The following is a 16,463-nucleotide window of genomic DNA, read 5'->3' on the forward strand; positions in this document are numbered from 1 at the left end:
AGTAGTTTCTATCCGATTAATCTGAATCCTGTATCCCGTTAATCAAATCTGTGTCTCTTCACATCAAACCAAATTTCCATAATTTGTTTCCATAATGGAACGGACAAAGGAAACTCAGAAAGCGTAGCCCTTTGTTGACCTTTTCTGTGATTTGCATGGGTAAGTGCTCGCTCCCCACCACTCGTCCACCTACCCTGAGCTTGCAGGACGGTGTTACAGTTGTACTTCTGGCTACGCTCACTTCATGGCGAGCCCAGTTTTTGAATGCCTGTGTTGATGTCCATATGTTGGCAAACCCACTTGGAGGTGGAAACCAGGGATGTGAGTGTACACTGGGGAGGAAGAGGGAATCTGTAAGAGGATTTATAAAGCTCAACTGGGAGAATCCAACTGTACTTGTTCAAAATGGCTATTGAAATAAATGCACATTAGGTTTAGAGCCAGGTAGCAGCAGTAACTTGTCTGACCACGTGACTCACAAGTATCAGTACAGGTGGGTGTAGCAGTTCAGCCTGAATTTTGTTTAAGTTATGACTTCATGTATTCAAACAGCCTGAGTCAGACCACAGCTGACAGGGAACCACACCTGAATTAACACTTCTGTATATCTGAGAAGTCGAATAAGACAGGCGTGTGTTATTTTCATCATCAGCGCCCAACATTGTCATTTAACCATTTAATCCTCAGTGTTAGCTATAGTCAGCTCTAGTGAGAGCAGAAAAAGCTGTGCTTCAGTAACATCTCCGCACCGTCAAAATCTCTGAAGTGTAGAAATCAACCCCAAAACAAGGCATTTCAAGAGACAGCGGCCTATGGGAAATGATTCTCTATCTTCATTGATTTCTTTTTCCCCACAGCTAATGGGATTTCAAACAGATGTGATCATGATGCAAAACATTTTCATTGAATTACCAAATTTGCATCGAGATTCATATCATTATTATTCCCTGAAGTAGACAATCACAGCTCTTGTCCCAGCTGACACAAGGGACTAGTTAGCAACAACAGCTATCATTTGGCTTGAATGAACTATTTGCTGTTTTCTGATCACTTTTCAACTCATGTTGACACAGTGCTTTCACAGTGATTTGAAACATTTGAAACACACCAAACATTCCAATTCCCGATAAATGCCAAAATAAAAAAGATTCCAAAAGCTGATGTTCATTTAGAAACAAAACTAAAACTAAAACAAAACCCTTCTGTGAGGAGTTTTCATGTTCTCCCTGTGCCTGTGTGGGTTTTCTCCAGGTACTCCGGCTTCCTCCCACAATCCCAAAAGCAGGTACATTAGGTTAATTGGCTGCTCTACATTGCCCCTAGGTGTGAGAGTGTGGTTGTCTGTCTTTGTGTGTCCGTCCTGTGATTGACTGGCGACCCTTCTGGGGTGTACCCTGCGTCTCACCTGTTGTCACCTTAGCAAGGCTCCAGCACTCCACCGTGACCCTGAGGGATAAGCATAGATGGCCTTTCTTGTCCACCTCAGTGTAAATATGTCTTTGGCTTCTCTTGAAGTACAGCAAAAGTACACACACTACACATAGCAGAACAAGCTATTAAACACATACAGAATATCCAATACACAATAATCAATTAGGCTGTTAGAGAGACCAGCTCTTATAAAATAAGATGCATTCATCCTGTTCCTGTGTGGGGATTGAAATGTTCTCGCTGGTACTTGTGAACCTGTATTGACGGTCTGATAGAAGCAGCTGAAACTCAGAGTGTAGTGTGTAGTGAAAGGTGTGTGTTTACTTGTTTTTGTGATTTGCCAGTAACCTTCCCTGCAATGTTACAATTATTTCAGAGAGCTTGCTTTTGCTCACAATCAAGTTGCCATACCAAGCTATTGATAAACCAGGCTACTGAATGCTTGGTTGAAAATTTTCTTTTATTATCAACGTAGCCTTTTAAAACATTGAAAAGTGTTAACATTAACAAAAATATCATAGGCATATAATTTTTTTGCTCTATATCTAAGCGTTAATTGCTGAAATTGTTTTGTTTTGTTATGTTCTTATCTAACCCGCTCACTTTACAGAATAAATCTTGTGTTAAATCCAGATGAATGTGACTGAACAAACTTAGATTTAAGAATCGACGTCAAAGTGGGCAAAATGTGTGCAATCCAAAAGTTCAGCTTTTGAATGTGAAACGAATTGGTGTGAGTGTAATTCTGCCATCATTACTAAGCCCACATACTGTAGGTGTACTTCTCTCTGCTGTTCTCTCTCTCACTCTGTTGGTGTCTGTCTTTGCTCTGTTGCCATGGCACCTCAGCGCCTCACCTCTTCAATCTGTTTTTGTGTTCCTATTAAAGGCTTCGTCACCTGGACCCAAAGCAGCACAGACAGCAGCAACAGAACCTGAATCACAAGATGAAGTCTTTGGTAAGAGGTCAAACCACATCTTAAATTTATCTTTACATGCTTACTGACATTACTCTAAATGCCATGTATGGGTCAATCGACTGACACACAAAAAGTGACGCTTTATTTTATACTTTTAGCTGTTTAATGTATAGAAAAAATAGTAATGAGCATTTTTTTTAATTCATCATTGAATGAACTATAATAAGATTGGCCAATATGTATTTATTAGGGCTGATACCAGTCAATAGTAAATAAGGGGACCAATAAGTACTTTCATTTTCTACTACTTTATGCTTCCACTCCACTGGGGGCAAATTTTGTACTTACTTTAGTTACTTATTTCTGAATTAATTTATTGTATTGGCAATTGGAACAAAGGAAAAAAAAACTGATAATTTGACCAGATAATTGTCCAGGTAACAGTGATAATTAACAGATAATGGCTTTATACATAAAATCAAAGTTTTGTGGAAGGTTCTTGCTGACTCATAAAACAGTGGAAACTGCAACTTTATACTCACATTGACACAGTAATTTACACTCTGTTATTGTGAATCAGTATATTTTGGCAGGGGGCAACAATAATAAAAAAGCTTCTGCAGTTGACGGTGAATGAAACTTACTTTCCTCATAATAACAGTATCTCAAAAGTGAGTTTTCCATGCACCCCTAAAGTTTCTTTTTCTACAGTTTTTGCTTTTTGAGAAGTTTTCTCCCAGTCTCATTCATTGGGAGCACTTTGGTGTGAAAAGACAAAGGTTAATAGGGCCTTTGTAATACTGCAGCTCAGCAGATGAGGGCAGAGTTTGGTGCGCAACAAAGAGGGCATCTGCCAGTTGGCACTGACTTCACTGATTGAAATGCTTGATGCATATCCTGACATATCCAGAAGAAAATTACCATTGCTGATTTAATTGTAAACAAAGGCAAATCAGATAGGACTTTCTGCTAGTATGTACTTCAGCTGTGTGATTAATAGGTCAGGCTATATAAAATAGTACAACAGAAAAATTCAATCAAGGTGTAACTTAAATTATGAGCTTCTTATGAAATCAACATCCCCATGTTTTTGTTTTGTAACGAAACCATTTGAGTCTCTGAACCTTCCCTGACTGTAGGAGCTGAGTGAAGATGCACCCTCAGGAACCCCCTGGCATGAAGGAAATGATTTTTTCCTCGCATACAGTATGTGTGGTGGCCAAACACCCCGGAGCTAAGCATCACTAACTTACAGTGTGTTGGCTTCTTGTAGCTGGCTGTCGGGGCTTGTTGGTATGCCAGAAAGTAGTCCCACAAGGTAATGAAGAGCGTTAGGCTATAGGTTTGGGAGGGAGAAAGATATTTGTTTGTTCTGCATGAGAACAAAACCCTCAAGACATTGACCATGCAGAGGAGGAGCACAAGAAAAAATGGTGGAAGACAAGTGCAGCCTGTTTTCTTCCCTATGTGTTAGTGTCATTGTTTTCAGAGTGAGCTGACGTAAAATTTGAGAGAGGGGTAATAGTTCACTTGTAGCTGCTTTTTTTTTTAGTGTTTTTGAGGCATGAGCAAGATAAGATAAAATATTCCTTTGTTGATTCACAACAGGGAAATTTGAGTGTTGCAGCATCTCAGGACAGAACAGGCATTTCTCAAAGTGTACTCTTTATTGATAGAATCAGATCCATGACATGCTGCAAAGTCACTGTTGAGCAGCTGCAGAATGATAAAAATATTTCTGTTATATGGTATGAATAAATACTCCATGACCTGTACTGTGTCTATGGACAGTGCAACTGACCAGGTTGCTCACTGAGTGGTGAAGAGGGCCCACAGTGTAGGGATGCTCTTATTGACTGACTTTCAAAGAAAGGTCAAAATCAACTTAATAACATGCAAAACCAAAAGTCTCAGACTCACTGCAGTGTGTTTCTCTCCATCTCTACGTGTGTGTGTGTGTGTTCGTGCATGGGTACATGATCAAACTTGTGTGTGTCCATATTTGATGTCATGTCATGGCAGCTTGTTTGAGTATGAAATCATGCCTCCCTTTGCAGAGGGAAACATACCAGATAACCACCACGGTTTACTGCCTCCTGTTCTCACTGATGCTTTATTATCAGCAGCAAAGTCATACCTCACAGAGGCTTCGTCAGATTGATTTGTTAGCCACTCGATACCCCCCTTCTCCTGTAACTAATTAATGTCCCATGTGTTTAACACTTGTCATTGATCAGCGTGGAGCAGACTCAGAGGATCCACCACTGACACGGGCAGTTCTTCAAAGAAGCCACCCACACAACACAGTTTCACTATTTTTTGCAATCAGAGACAACATAGTTGCCAAGGACAGCCATGAAGTTATCTGACAAGCAGTAGGGTACTGTACTAGCAAAGAAGGTTTCTTATTGCCTTGGTCATTTAATGTCTTCACCTTTAAATCACCCGTGATGAAATACTATTATCTTGTTACGCTAGTCAGTTGTTTGACCTCAGCTTCCTCACACTGGCAGCTCATGATGAGAACACAAATGAATTAGGATGCAGGTTTAAGTGGCAATCTCTGTAAAACTGGCGCTAAGCAGCAGACTAAGACGTGATCTGACTGCAATGTCTGCCGCACTCATTCAGGTTTTCTGAGGAGTCTGTGAACATTATTGAGCTGAACCTACACCATGAAGGGAAATAATTAGCTTGATTTTAAATTGATTAATCTGGTAAATGAAGATTGTGCACAACAAGGTTGCTAAAAGCTTAGAAGTTGAATTTAAAGAGCACTTTGTCTTCATTGAGGTTTGTTGAAGGGGTAAGTGAAAATCAGAGCTCTGTCATAGTGTGTATTTTGTCTGATATTGGTCAAAAAGCTGCTTCAGAGCACTGTGGTGTAGACACTTTGATGCTTAATGTTTAACTGGCTCTTTGCTCAGTCAGCACTGCTTTCTGATGGTGTATAAAAATCCCATTTTCTTATCGGTCCTCTAACTCTAATTGAAGGAACATGGCTATTAGGATACATTTAAAACCTTTCTCGTACCTGTTTGCCAAGGCTGAACTAATTTTGCCCCATTAGGTTGATTCAGGCTGTGGACGAGAGAAAATAGGAGGAATTTCTACCAAACTGACACTCTGCGAGTGGTTTATGACAGGTAGGTTAGCTGTGCTTTATTGAAGTCTGTTTTGGTGTGGTTGTCATCAGCAGGCGTCATGACTCATCCAGGCCTGTCCTGTGTCTGGGGATGTCTCCATGCAGCACTTCCTGTTTGCACTGCTTTTCCACTAAAGGGCAAACACCACCATCAGCTGTGCGGCTGTTAAAAGCCCATTATGGCTCCATTACCTGGCCCAGTCTGCAGCAGGCCCCCACTCGGCAAAACAGGCCCCCTCTATCTGCCTGTTCTGTCCTGACTCTGTCTGGGTCACTGTTTCTTCATCAGCACATTGTGAACTGAGGAGAAATGAACAGCAGTTGTAGGCAGAAATCCAGGAGAGCCTGAAAAAAGTGGGATGTACTTAAACGTGGTTGCCTGACCAGCCATATTATGGCAGGGTAGCTTAAAGGGTCATGCGGGTAGTTTCGCATGTTTTAGCCATTTATTGTAAGAATATCAGAACAGATGATGAGTTAGATATTTGTTTCAGACCAGGAGTTTCTGGTACTCTGGGTGAAGAATGAGGATTAGTGGTTGTCTTTAAGAACAGCTCATTATAACCATAATGTTACTAGATGCTTTCTTGGAACAAAGTTTTTGATACTGGTTTCACATCCAAGTGCAGCTCATAATCCTACAGAGCAGCTACTTAGGATGCTCCAGACAGAACTGCAATATTAATTCTTTCACTTTATCTTTACAAAAGGTAAAGTTAAAGATTATCCATTGAAAAAGGTTCTAACAATGCTGGCCAACACTGCGCATTTCACCTAACCATGATTTAGTTATTGCTCAGTGAATCTTTTGATGTCAAATCATGCTTTAGAAAATGTTTGGCAGGAGTGCGAACCTTTGGAGAGATGTAGATATTGAGTTAAAACCTGCTAAAACATTCAAGGACAGACTCAGTATCTCTAAGTTGTTAAGCTGTTAGGTTCATACAAATAGGAAAAAAAGAAGCAGGTGCAAAGAGGCTTTTAGCTCTTTCTCCCAGGCAATTGGCTTGGAAAGATTAGATTGTTTTTGTCTTCTTACACCCGCACTCATCAAGAGGACTTTGATGATCAATATGGGTTACCTAAACTCTTACATTGTAGGTCAGTTTGTTCTCATGCAAAGCAGCTTGTTGTATAGAAAACAAAAATGTGTACAAAGGCAGAGAGTACTTGCAAAGTAGAAATTTAATCTTCATTAATTAATCTTAATTAATGAATTAATTTATCTTAAATTTAAATCTAATCCTTTTCTAACATATTCTTATTGTTGATAAATTTTGCATCTTTTAAATCCTTGCAGTATCAAGTACTGTGAGGAAGAGAGAGGGAAAAGGGCTAAACTGTATTCAGTCCTGAGTGAGCCCAGAGGATATGTTCTTCACCCTCATGTCTGCACACTGTCTGTGGAGAACCAACTCTGTTTCCTGCTTTGTTTGAGAAGGTCTGTTTCACACGACTGCTGGGAAATTTGATACAGTAGTACTATTTGACTTGGTGCTGATTGTTTATGAATAAACGAAAAAGTGCATGTAATTGACAGCAATGGGATTATTCAGATACCAAAAAAATATGACACGTATATGATACGTACAGTGAATTCATACAAACTGTGGAGATCATATTTCTATGACCTTGTGTTAGTGATAGAAGAGCACAATTTATTTATAGTTCTTGAGAGTCAGAATATTTTGTTGCCACTTGTCAAGACACAAATAAAATCACAATAATCAATCCAAACTAGATGAAAGGCACCGTTTTGTAAGATACTCCTGATATTTTTGAACATTTTCACACCTCGTTACTTATTATGATTCATCAATACCAAAAGCGTTTCACAGTTTTATTAATTCTGTTCCTTTTAGTTTTTTCCATTATTCAAATGTCTTGGAAAATCATTGTCCTGTGTTCTCTCACACTCCATTCATGACACTTCAGAATCTTGGAAAGATTCCAGTAATATAAGTAATAGTTCAGGAAAGCCAGTGTTGTTATGCGATGTACGTATGTTAGTGTTATTAAACCCTAACATATGTACTTTACAATGTAACTATTTCAACTTAACCCTTTGAACTTAATTAGATATCACTAAAGTGAAAAAAGTGGACTAGGATGGACTAATAATCAGCTGCTTAAATAGAAAACACATGAAGCTAGATAGAGATTGGTAATTAGATGTTATAATCTTAAACATTTAAAGTCTTGGTAGATTTGGCATTTGGTGGTAACTGGAGAAGTGCTTTCTAATAATAGAGCTCTCAGAGTTGCCTTTAAAATCACACATCAGCTGTTGGAGTAAGCAGGAACGTCTTTAGCGACCAATGCAACAGAAGAAATAAACTCACATATCTGTTTACAGCTTATCCAAACAACCTGTTAAAGAAGAAGCTGGATAGAAGACGATCCTGAATGATACAGGAATACTGAACTTAGGACCTAATGTTGTCCTCTGCACTATGTGAAATACACGCGTGCATCAGCTTTTCACCTCAATATTTCAGCCAACACACACATATCATTTCCTGTGAGACCTAATTTAAAAGGCGAAGTTTGCCAAGTACATTGATAAGTGTCATATGAGTGACAGTTACGGAATGCAGAAGAAATTACATTTAGAAATAGTACTGACTTTTGATGGATGAAACCTTAAGGATTATAAATTTAACCCCTAAATATATATTTATCCAGTTCAGAGTGCGCTTTACCTTGCACAGTTTATGGATGGTGTAGGTTGTTTGATTATAAAACAAAGCAACATCTAAGCATTTTCTGCATTATAAAATTATAAAATCTGTTTTGGAGCACTTGGTGTACAACTACAGCATCAAATAGCTTTGGCTAGTGAAGTTGCACTTCACAATGCCCTGATAATGGAAACAGATAATTGGATGCTCTTCCTATATCAAAAGAGTTTCGACATGGAAAAACTGAAAAAGGCAAAATCATGGTAATAATGTTTTGCATCCCTTCTTGAGGTCATACTTGAGCTTCTATCAGTGAAATTGAATGATGTTGGTGTGAGACAGTCGTCACTTATTTTATACATTATGTGCTTCCCCCATAATTGCTTTAGGGACCTGCTGGCTACTCTTGAAATTTTAAGGGTAGAACAAGCTGCTGCAGATTGCACTGATTTTGTCCGACGCTGCTGGGGTTACTCAGAGTGCTCTGCTGTACTACAGGTCGAGACGGAGAGGCACAGGATCCAAGAGTTCATACCTCTCTGTTTGCTCGTTACTAACTCTGTACAGAAGCCTCAGAAAACAGAATGAATGAAAACAGAAACAGAGTATGCTCTTTGGAAATAAGATTTTCCCTTGTGAAGTCTCATGAATATTTAATATCTTGTTTATTTTCCAAGGATGAAGAGCTGGATGATGGAGTTAATGCAGCATTGTGTGTGATGTGCACAGCAAGGTTTTTATATACCGACATGTATTCTTCTGGCCCACTCAGATCCCTCTGCTTTCTTCAGCACTGAATGCATTTTCTTCCTTATTGTGCTGGGTTTGTTGTTTGTTTTACACACTGAATGTGATATTTTTTCAGTGGATGAAAGAGGAGTGAACTATTATTGTTCTTTTGGTTTCAATGGATTGTGGTTTCATGCAACACAAACAGTCCCACAGATTAGCTCGTCATCTTTAAAAATTATATAGCTAATTTTATTTGTAGAACACTTTTTATACACAAAAGTGATTCAGAGTGTTTTCCATTTTGCATGAACGTATTAAAAAAAATAAAATTAGAAAGATTAAAAAGTTTGGTCAAAGGTGATTGAAATCATCTGCTGTCCATGTCAGACCAGTTCCATAGTAGCAGCAGTTTAGATCTGTGCATGTTACTGACATATCTGTCATTAGGCCTGACAGTAGACCAAAACCATGAGCTAAAAGAAGCTAAAACACTCCATAGAGCTGTAGGAGTCCGATTCTCTGTGGGTTTAAACAACAGGTTTGTTATTATTCTGTATTTATATAGTCAGCAATGAGTGAGCCTGTTCATGATCCTTTTTCTGCCTTAAATTAAATGGTAGTAGTTGTAGAGAGGAAATACATAAAATATGCAAGCTTTCAGGGAAAATATTACTTCGTGGATATCTTCTTCACCTCACGCCATCCTTCATTTGTATTCTACAACAACCGTAAAATCCACCGGTGACTTTAGTATCTACACTGGCGATTATGTGTACGTTATATTGTCACCATGATTGTGCAAGCACTGCTGACTGTGCACACAACAGTGTTGAGAGCATATATGAGTTTGAACCTCTGCTGTGCGTTCGTCAGCCGTACACATGTAAAAGTGCACTGGCTCAGTCATTTGTCTCTGTGGCGGAGGCTGACACTAGCTGGTACGGGCCCTGGCACTGCCAACATGAAGCCCCTCCTCTTCTTCCCCCTCAAAAGCTCTGATTGTTAAAGGGCAGCATCCATCACTGGACCAGTGTTCTTCAGTTTGACACCATTGTTCAGATTCTCCCTTTCTGTCCCCTCTCACCTCGCTTTCTCGCCTCTGATGTATCTCACTTTCACTCAAGTTTTTTCCTTTGTCTCTCAGATGTGTGAATTCACCTCAAGAGCTTCGATATTTGATACATGCAAAAGATTTTCTTATTATTTGCCATATGCGTTCCTGCTCATTCAGACATGTTCAGACATTCGTGTCTGCAGCTTTTCCTAATTGATTCCGTTCATTCTTCATCGGTGTGTTTGTTGTGTTTGTGTGCCATCACATTGTCACATCACGTAGAGATTGTGCCTCAGTGTTGCCTTGAGTTCAGGAGACCACGTCATCTGGCCTCGACCATCTGGCATGACAATCACTGAGCACGTATGAGTGTTAACAGCTGGATCTGCGGCTACAAGAGTCCAAGGGGAGGGGATGATGGGTAACTGAGAGAGCACCAACGTACTACCCTTGCTACAGCATCCCATATGTCAGACAAGATGAGCTGGCAGCCTTTCCCCTCAAAGGAAAACAACAAACTCAATTTAAAGTGGGAGCGTAGCTGGGGATGAGCGACAAGTATCTGCAGCCGGGTTTACACACTGTATGTTTAATCCAAATTGTGTTTATCCATCTAAGATGGATTGCAGTTCAAGAGATTGTGCCTCAGTTGACTGCTTGTCAGCAGATTTTGCTTCACTGTTCACATTTACCATCTGTAAGAGTGGTCCCACAGATAAAATCAAAGATCTACATTCACGCTCACAAAACACAGCTGGTGAAAGCAATTGAGTGTATTTGCTTGCTTGCCTTGGGTCCATATTTAAAGAAACCTTGTCTGAGGTATCAAAAACACAATGGAGCTTTTGTATGTGTAAGAAAGTGTTGACTAATTATGTACAAGGTCTTATAGTACAGTCAGGGATGCATTTTCATTAATACTTCACCACACACACATATGTGGTCACATGCGGTCTTGACCACCGCCAAATGTTGCCTGAGCAAATGGACCTTGTTTAGCACATTTACACTTAGCTTTTCCATGTGTTTTGAATAGCCTTGAAGTTTGGTTTTCCAGGATTTGCAGCAGGGGACAAAGAAGGCAGATGCAAACAGATTCATGTTCTGGCTAATGGAGATGTATTTGTGTTGCAAGGTGTCATAAATCCCATCTGGATTTTATCCAGATATGTGACTCTTTGTATAAAAAATGTTAATTGGATGCATCCTTCCTCAGTGCTTTTTAGAAGTGCCTGTTATAAAGCAGTCTGCTTGTGATCGGATTGCCTGCAGTGTCAGGTTCCACTTCAGTCCATCCTCCTCCAGCTAAATAAAGCTGTCCCATTTCAGTGCTTTATTGACATGTGGTGCAATATATAATATAATATATTATATATATATATATATATATATATATATATATCGGAGTCAAATTCCTTGTATGGTCACACGTACTTGGCAAATAAAGCTGATTCTGATTCTGATTCTGATAAAAACATTTTGTGCCTCGTGGCATGGTCACAGCTATGCAGGTTTCATACAATTCAGCACTTACACATGCAGTGTTTGCCATTTTGGTGTATTATTTGGAAGATTTTGATGTCTTGTGTGCTTGACGTAGCAGGATGTTTATAAGCTCTCAGGATGATAACTTTCTTGTGCTAGTGGTCATGCAAAAGAAATCAAAGGTTAATGTCTGAGTTGAAGCCTTTGCCGCAAGCACCCAGCTGGTTTCAACTACAGGACATTAGTCACATCCACTGCCCTGCTGAAGTGTATGTGTAAATGTGTTTTGGGCTGTCATGTCTCCATGGGTGAGGAAATGTCCCCGAGCACTACGCTGATGGCATCAACCCATGTTGAGCTCTGTTCTTCTTCTGAGCTGTCCCACTGTCCTACTAGAGACACCCATTCATACCGACTGCCAGTGAAAACCTCATCCTCCACAAATACGTCTGTCATGACAGAGATACTGTATGTTAAAGGTTCTTGAGTGTGCTTGTAGACAAATTCACATCTCATAGTGTGATGTGTTACTGTGCTTGATTCAGGGGTCACAGTGAAGGCCCATCAAGCTGTAGGAATATCTACTATAATCTGCCAAAATGATATTGATTTATTGATTAGACAGGAAAAGAAAATTGCTGGATGATTTTGATAATCACTTAATTGTTTAGGAAATCTGTCAAGGAGAAATGTTAATGGTTCCAAGCTCCCTTTGCTCATGAGATTTGACTGCCTTTGTCTGTTTTATATCATTGTAAATTAAATGTCTTTGTATTCTAGATTTAGCATTTGAAGACGTCAGGGTTAGGCTCTGAGTTTATGTGTTGAATATTTTCAATATTTCTTAAATTGTCTGGAGAGAGAGATTGATTGACAGATAGAAACAAGCAGCCCTGAGATTTCTTTAAGTAGTGTTGCTGTTTGGTGAGCATAGCAGCTGGATGGACTTGTTCATATGCAAGCTTAGCCTTGCAGCTGTTTGGGTTAATACAGTAGGTCTGACACTGCTCTCTGTCTAATGGAGTTTGCAACACTCAGAACAGGCAAGCCAAGCCAAATGTAGCTAATGCCTCATTTCATGCTTGCAATTTGGGAATTTGAAAGTGTTATTTGATATTGATTTGACATGCCAATAAATAAATAAATAAAACAAAAGATGGTTAGCTCAATCTTGCCTTGCAGAATAGTGGTCTGCATTTATTCCTTTGAATCACATCCTTCAATATTTAAAGTCACAGCTCAAAGAGAAGTTCCAAGGTCATGAGCATTGCTTGGGTTATAAAAAGTCAGTGGTTCTACTGCAGCCCTTATCTCGTCCAGAAAAATCTCTGGAGGACTAACGACCTGAATGCCAGATGGGATTTCAGAGACAGAGAGGGCCTTTTTTCTCGAGGCTTGTGGGTGCTTCAAATCCACCATGAATGCAGCGACAGAAGGATTTTTGCCCCTGGGTGGGAGGTTTGGTTCGGTTCCACATAGTGTTGGATGTTTTTTCAGAGGAATGCTTCCCGTTCCTCAGTCCCACCACAGTCCTTGTTGTCCTCCCAGAAGCTAGGCTACGCATCCTTTTCAAAACGAGGAAGAGGAGGAAAAATGAGGAGATTGAAGCCCACTCCTTGCATACCTCCTCCCTTCTTGATGCTGATCTTTCCGCTGAATTTCTCCGCTGAACAGATAAGACAGGTCACTTTTTGCAGAGCACGATAATCCGAGAATCTGGGGTGTCAGATCACATCAATCGTCCTGTGTAATTTCACCGGTATTATCAGACCATCCTGGTGCTGTAGTTGTCACAGGAAGATTGTGGAGTTGTGATGGTGAATTAATCTAGCTGAGGTAACGGGCTGTCATCTGGTGTGTGTCACTGCAATAATGTCTTGGTTACATTATGAGAGGGTGAAAACATATTTTCAATTGAGGCCAGTATCGGATGCTAATAAAGGCATACAGAGCAATTTGACTGCAGATTCTGACCTTGGTGTCTTCTCCTCTGGTGGCCTAAGGACCCATCTGCTAAAGCAGTGATGGGTAGGCCTGAGAAACTATCATTATCTTGAGATTTCAACACATGAATAAATCCTGTATTCATAAAGGAGGCCAATACATTGGCAGCAACATGCTGCTCTCTGACATGTTATGCGTCAGGGTGCTGGATAATTGGCCCTTAGTGTTGTTTACAAGTTGTGCTTCTTTTGCAAATGTAGTGCAAGACTACAAAGGGGGAAAAGTAACATGCAGCATCATATATCTCCTCGTCTTCTCCTTTCCTGTTCAGCAGCATCTTCAGAAACAGTGAAATTAAATCTTAGTGTGACATTAAAAGTTCACTCCCTACTTCCTCTTTAAATATTTGCATATGTTTCCCAGTAGAAACACAGTAGTGCTGCCACAGTGATATTTTGAATTGAACTGTCCAGTGATTTCAGATCACACCGAAAACATTCTCTACAAGATGAGTCTTGAGTTCGCAGGCTTAACAGCACAGACATTTGCAATTACTGAAGAATTGGTTAGGTGTGCTGAGGGTATTATTAAGCTCTGGTGTTAGCTTTAGGACTGATTGCCTGACTCATGGCAGTTGATATTAAACTAAAGGGAAGATGGAGTGATGAAGGAGTCAGTGTTTGAGCGATGGTAATTTAGATGTTGAGGTTTGGCCCTAATTAAAAAGTCAGCACAGTGAGGAGCGCAGGCTGTCACACAACTGTCGACGGCTTCGGCTCTGTGAGGCCATGTAGATCTCCATAAGGCATAAAGAACTACAACAAACAAACCAGCATGAACATCTTGTCCTTCCAGCTTCATTATCCAGTATGCTGCTTGTTCTGTTGCATTAATTGGTGTTCCGTGGGCTACTGTCTTGCAAGAACTCATACACCAGGATACTGTCCCAATTTCTCATCTTTCCCCTTAAATTCACATGAAAAATTCATATGAACTTGAAGGACTCTGAACTGGAAAAGTACTTGGTGGAATAGATGTAGTCTACTTGCTTTCTATCATATTTCGCTCATGCATCTAACTTTTCTAAAGCAACCTAATGACCTTTATTCGGTTTAAAAGCTATATATTTTCATAGTGGAGGTTTGTGTTGCAGATTCCAGTCACAGGCAGCAATTAAAGGATTATTACGTAGTGTATTATTTAATGGACCCCTACTGGCACCCATAATATATCAACAATAGTGATCACTATCTGATGCTGTGAACGTTGGGTGATAATGGACATCAACAACAGTCTTATCTTCACTTTATAGATAAGTAAGCTGTCTAATCTAAGCAGGGAAAACGCTAAGATAATGCTATGAAAAATAGTGGAAAAATAACACTGCTGTATCGTTTGTTTTTGGGGCTTGTGGACAATTTGGACTGAGTCACTTGGTCATCCACAACACTTCCTCATTAGGCAGGTAAAAGTGTGTGGAGGAGGATTTTTGTTTTTCCATATAAGAGTGCTGGTGAGTGAGTTCAGAAATGTCAGCACCTGACTCAGTAATTACTGCGTCATCAGCACTGATCAACAATCCCATCAATATGGTCAGTTTGTGCATCAGGACACTAAAACCCTTACTTAATGCACCTTTAATAACAGTGTGCAGAGAATCAACTGATAAATGAGTTACTCATCAGCACGTAACCTTTTTAATGGTGAACATGTAGTTACTGCAGTATTATGGACTGTGTTTAGTTCAGCCATTGCAAGATGTTTTTCTCCCCTTGTTTTTTTTGGGGGGGTTTTTTGTCTTCTTTTGGAGGATGGTGGCACCGCTGAGCTCTCAAAAAAAGGATCAACAGGTGATGGATGATGGGAATGATTTAAGAGGACTCATAGGCAGGCCAGTGAAGGACAGAAAAACAGCAACTCTCTTATTTATTCTACTTTTGTGGGAAAGTAACAGCCACAGAGGCTTTCGTGAGAGGGAACAGCATTGTAATATAACAAATTTATTGCTTGGTAACAAAGACTGATGAGTTATATTTGAGATTCTTTGCTGCAAGCAGATTATAAATTAGTTAGAACACATTGCCATCATTCTGTGAGTGCTGTCATGGATGAAGATATAGCTCCATATACATATTTTAAACAGTTGAGTTAGATTTGCTTATTCTTCTGCAGTTCCTCTAGAAATGTCTCAGATCCAAAGAACACATTGAATATGCAGAGTGACTCTCTAATGAGCCTCACTGTCAGATGCCACAAGGCAGCTTTTCCTCCATTGACTGACAGGTTATGCTGTCTGCTGACAGAGAATTTTTTTTTCTTAATTTGTTTAAACCACGGCAAAAAAACAAAATAATACTGCAACCTCTTGACAGTTTGCAGACAAAAGAGAGTGGAGAAACCACAGCATGCTGCTAAGAAACCATTCACTTATTACATCTCAACCTTAGGAGTTTTCAGAACTCAGCAGAGAATGTGTAGAACTTTTACTTCTGAAGTTAATATATGGGTCTTCATCTTAGGTTGGTAAGTAGCTCGTGGGTCTGACTGAAGGACATGAAGATGAATGGAGTGAGAGCAGTAATAGAATAGTATTGCAAAACAAGATATTACTGCATCTGTTCAGAAACAGTTCTTAGGAGCATTTAGTGCACTTATGGCTTTTGCATAGAAGCTGTTTTTCAACCTGTTTGTCCGTGTTTTGATCGTCCTGTATTGTCTGCCCGATGGCAGCAGTTTAAACAGATAGTGTCCCGGGTGGGATGGGTCCTTGACGATGTTATGGGCCCTCGATGAGGCAGCAGGAGCTGTCGAGGTCGTCCAGGGAGGGTAGAAGGCAGCCGATGATCTTCTGGGCGGTGGTCATGACCCTCTGGAGACATTTCCTCTCTGTTGCTGTGCAGCTAACAAACCACACACACATGCAGCATGTCAGTATGCTCGCTATGGAGCAGCGGTAGAAGGACACAAGCAATGTCTGAGGGAGGTGGTTATTCCTGAGGATCCTCATGAAGCAGAGTAGTAGTCTCTGCTGTGCCTTCCTAACCAGCGCTGTAGTGTTAGCTCTCCAGGTA

At 40.1% G+C, this 16,463-nt stretch overlaps 1 protein-coding gene across 1 annotated transcript in view; it reads left to right on the forward strand.

Annotated features, from left to right (window-relative positions):
• The window catches only part of mbpb (myelin basic protein b), a 44,634-nt gene that overhangs the window by 23,762 nt on the left and 4,409 nt on the right, over nucleotides 1-16,463 (forward strand). The window contains exon 3 of the mRNA XM_046398856.1: nucleotides 2,321-2,390. Coding sequence (XP_046254812.1) covers nucleotides 2,321-2,390 — 70 coding nt within the window. The remainder of the gene's footprint in view (nucleotides 1-2,320; nucleotides 2,391-16,463) is intronic.

The sequence above is a fragment of the Scatophagus argus genome, chromosome 9, assembly GCF_020382885.2.
Source record: "Scatophagus argus isolate fScaArg1 chromosome 9, fScaArg1.pri, whole genome shotgun sequence".
Classification (NCBI taxonomy): Eukaryota; Metazoa; Chordata; class Actinopteri; family Scatophagidae; genus Scatophagus; species Scatophagus argus.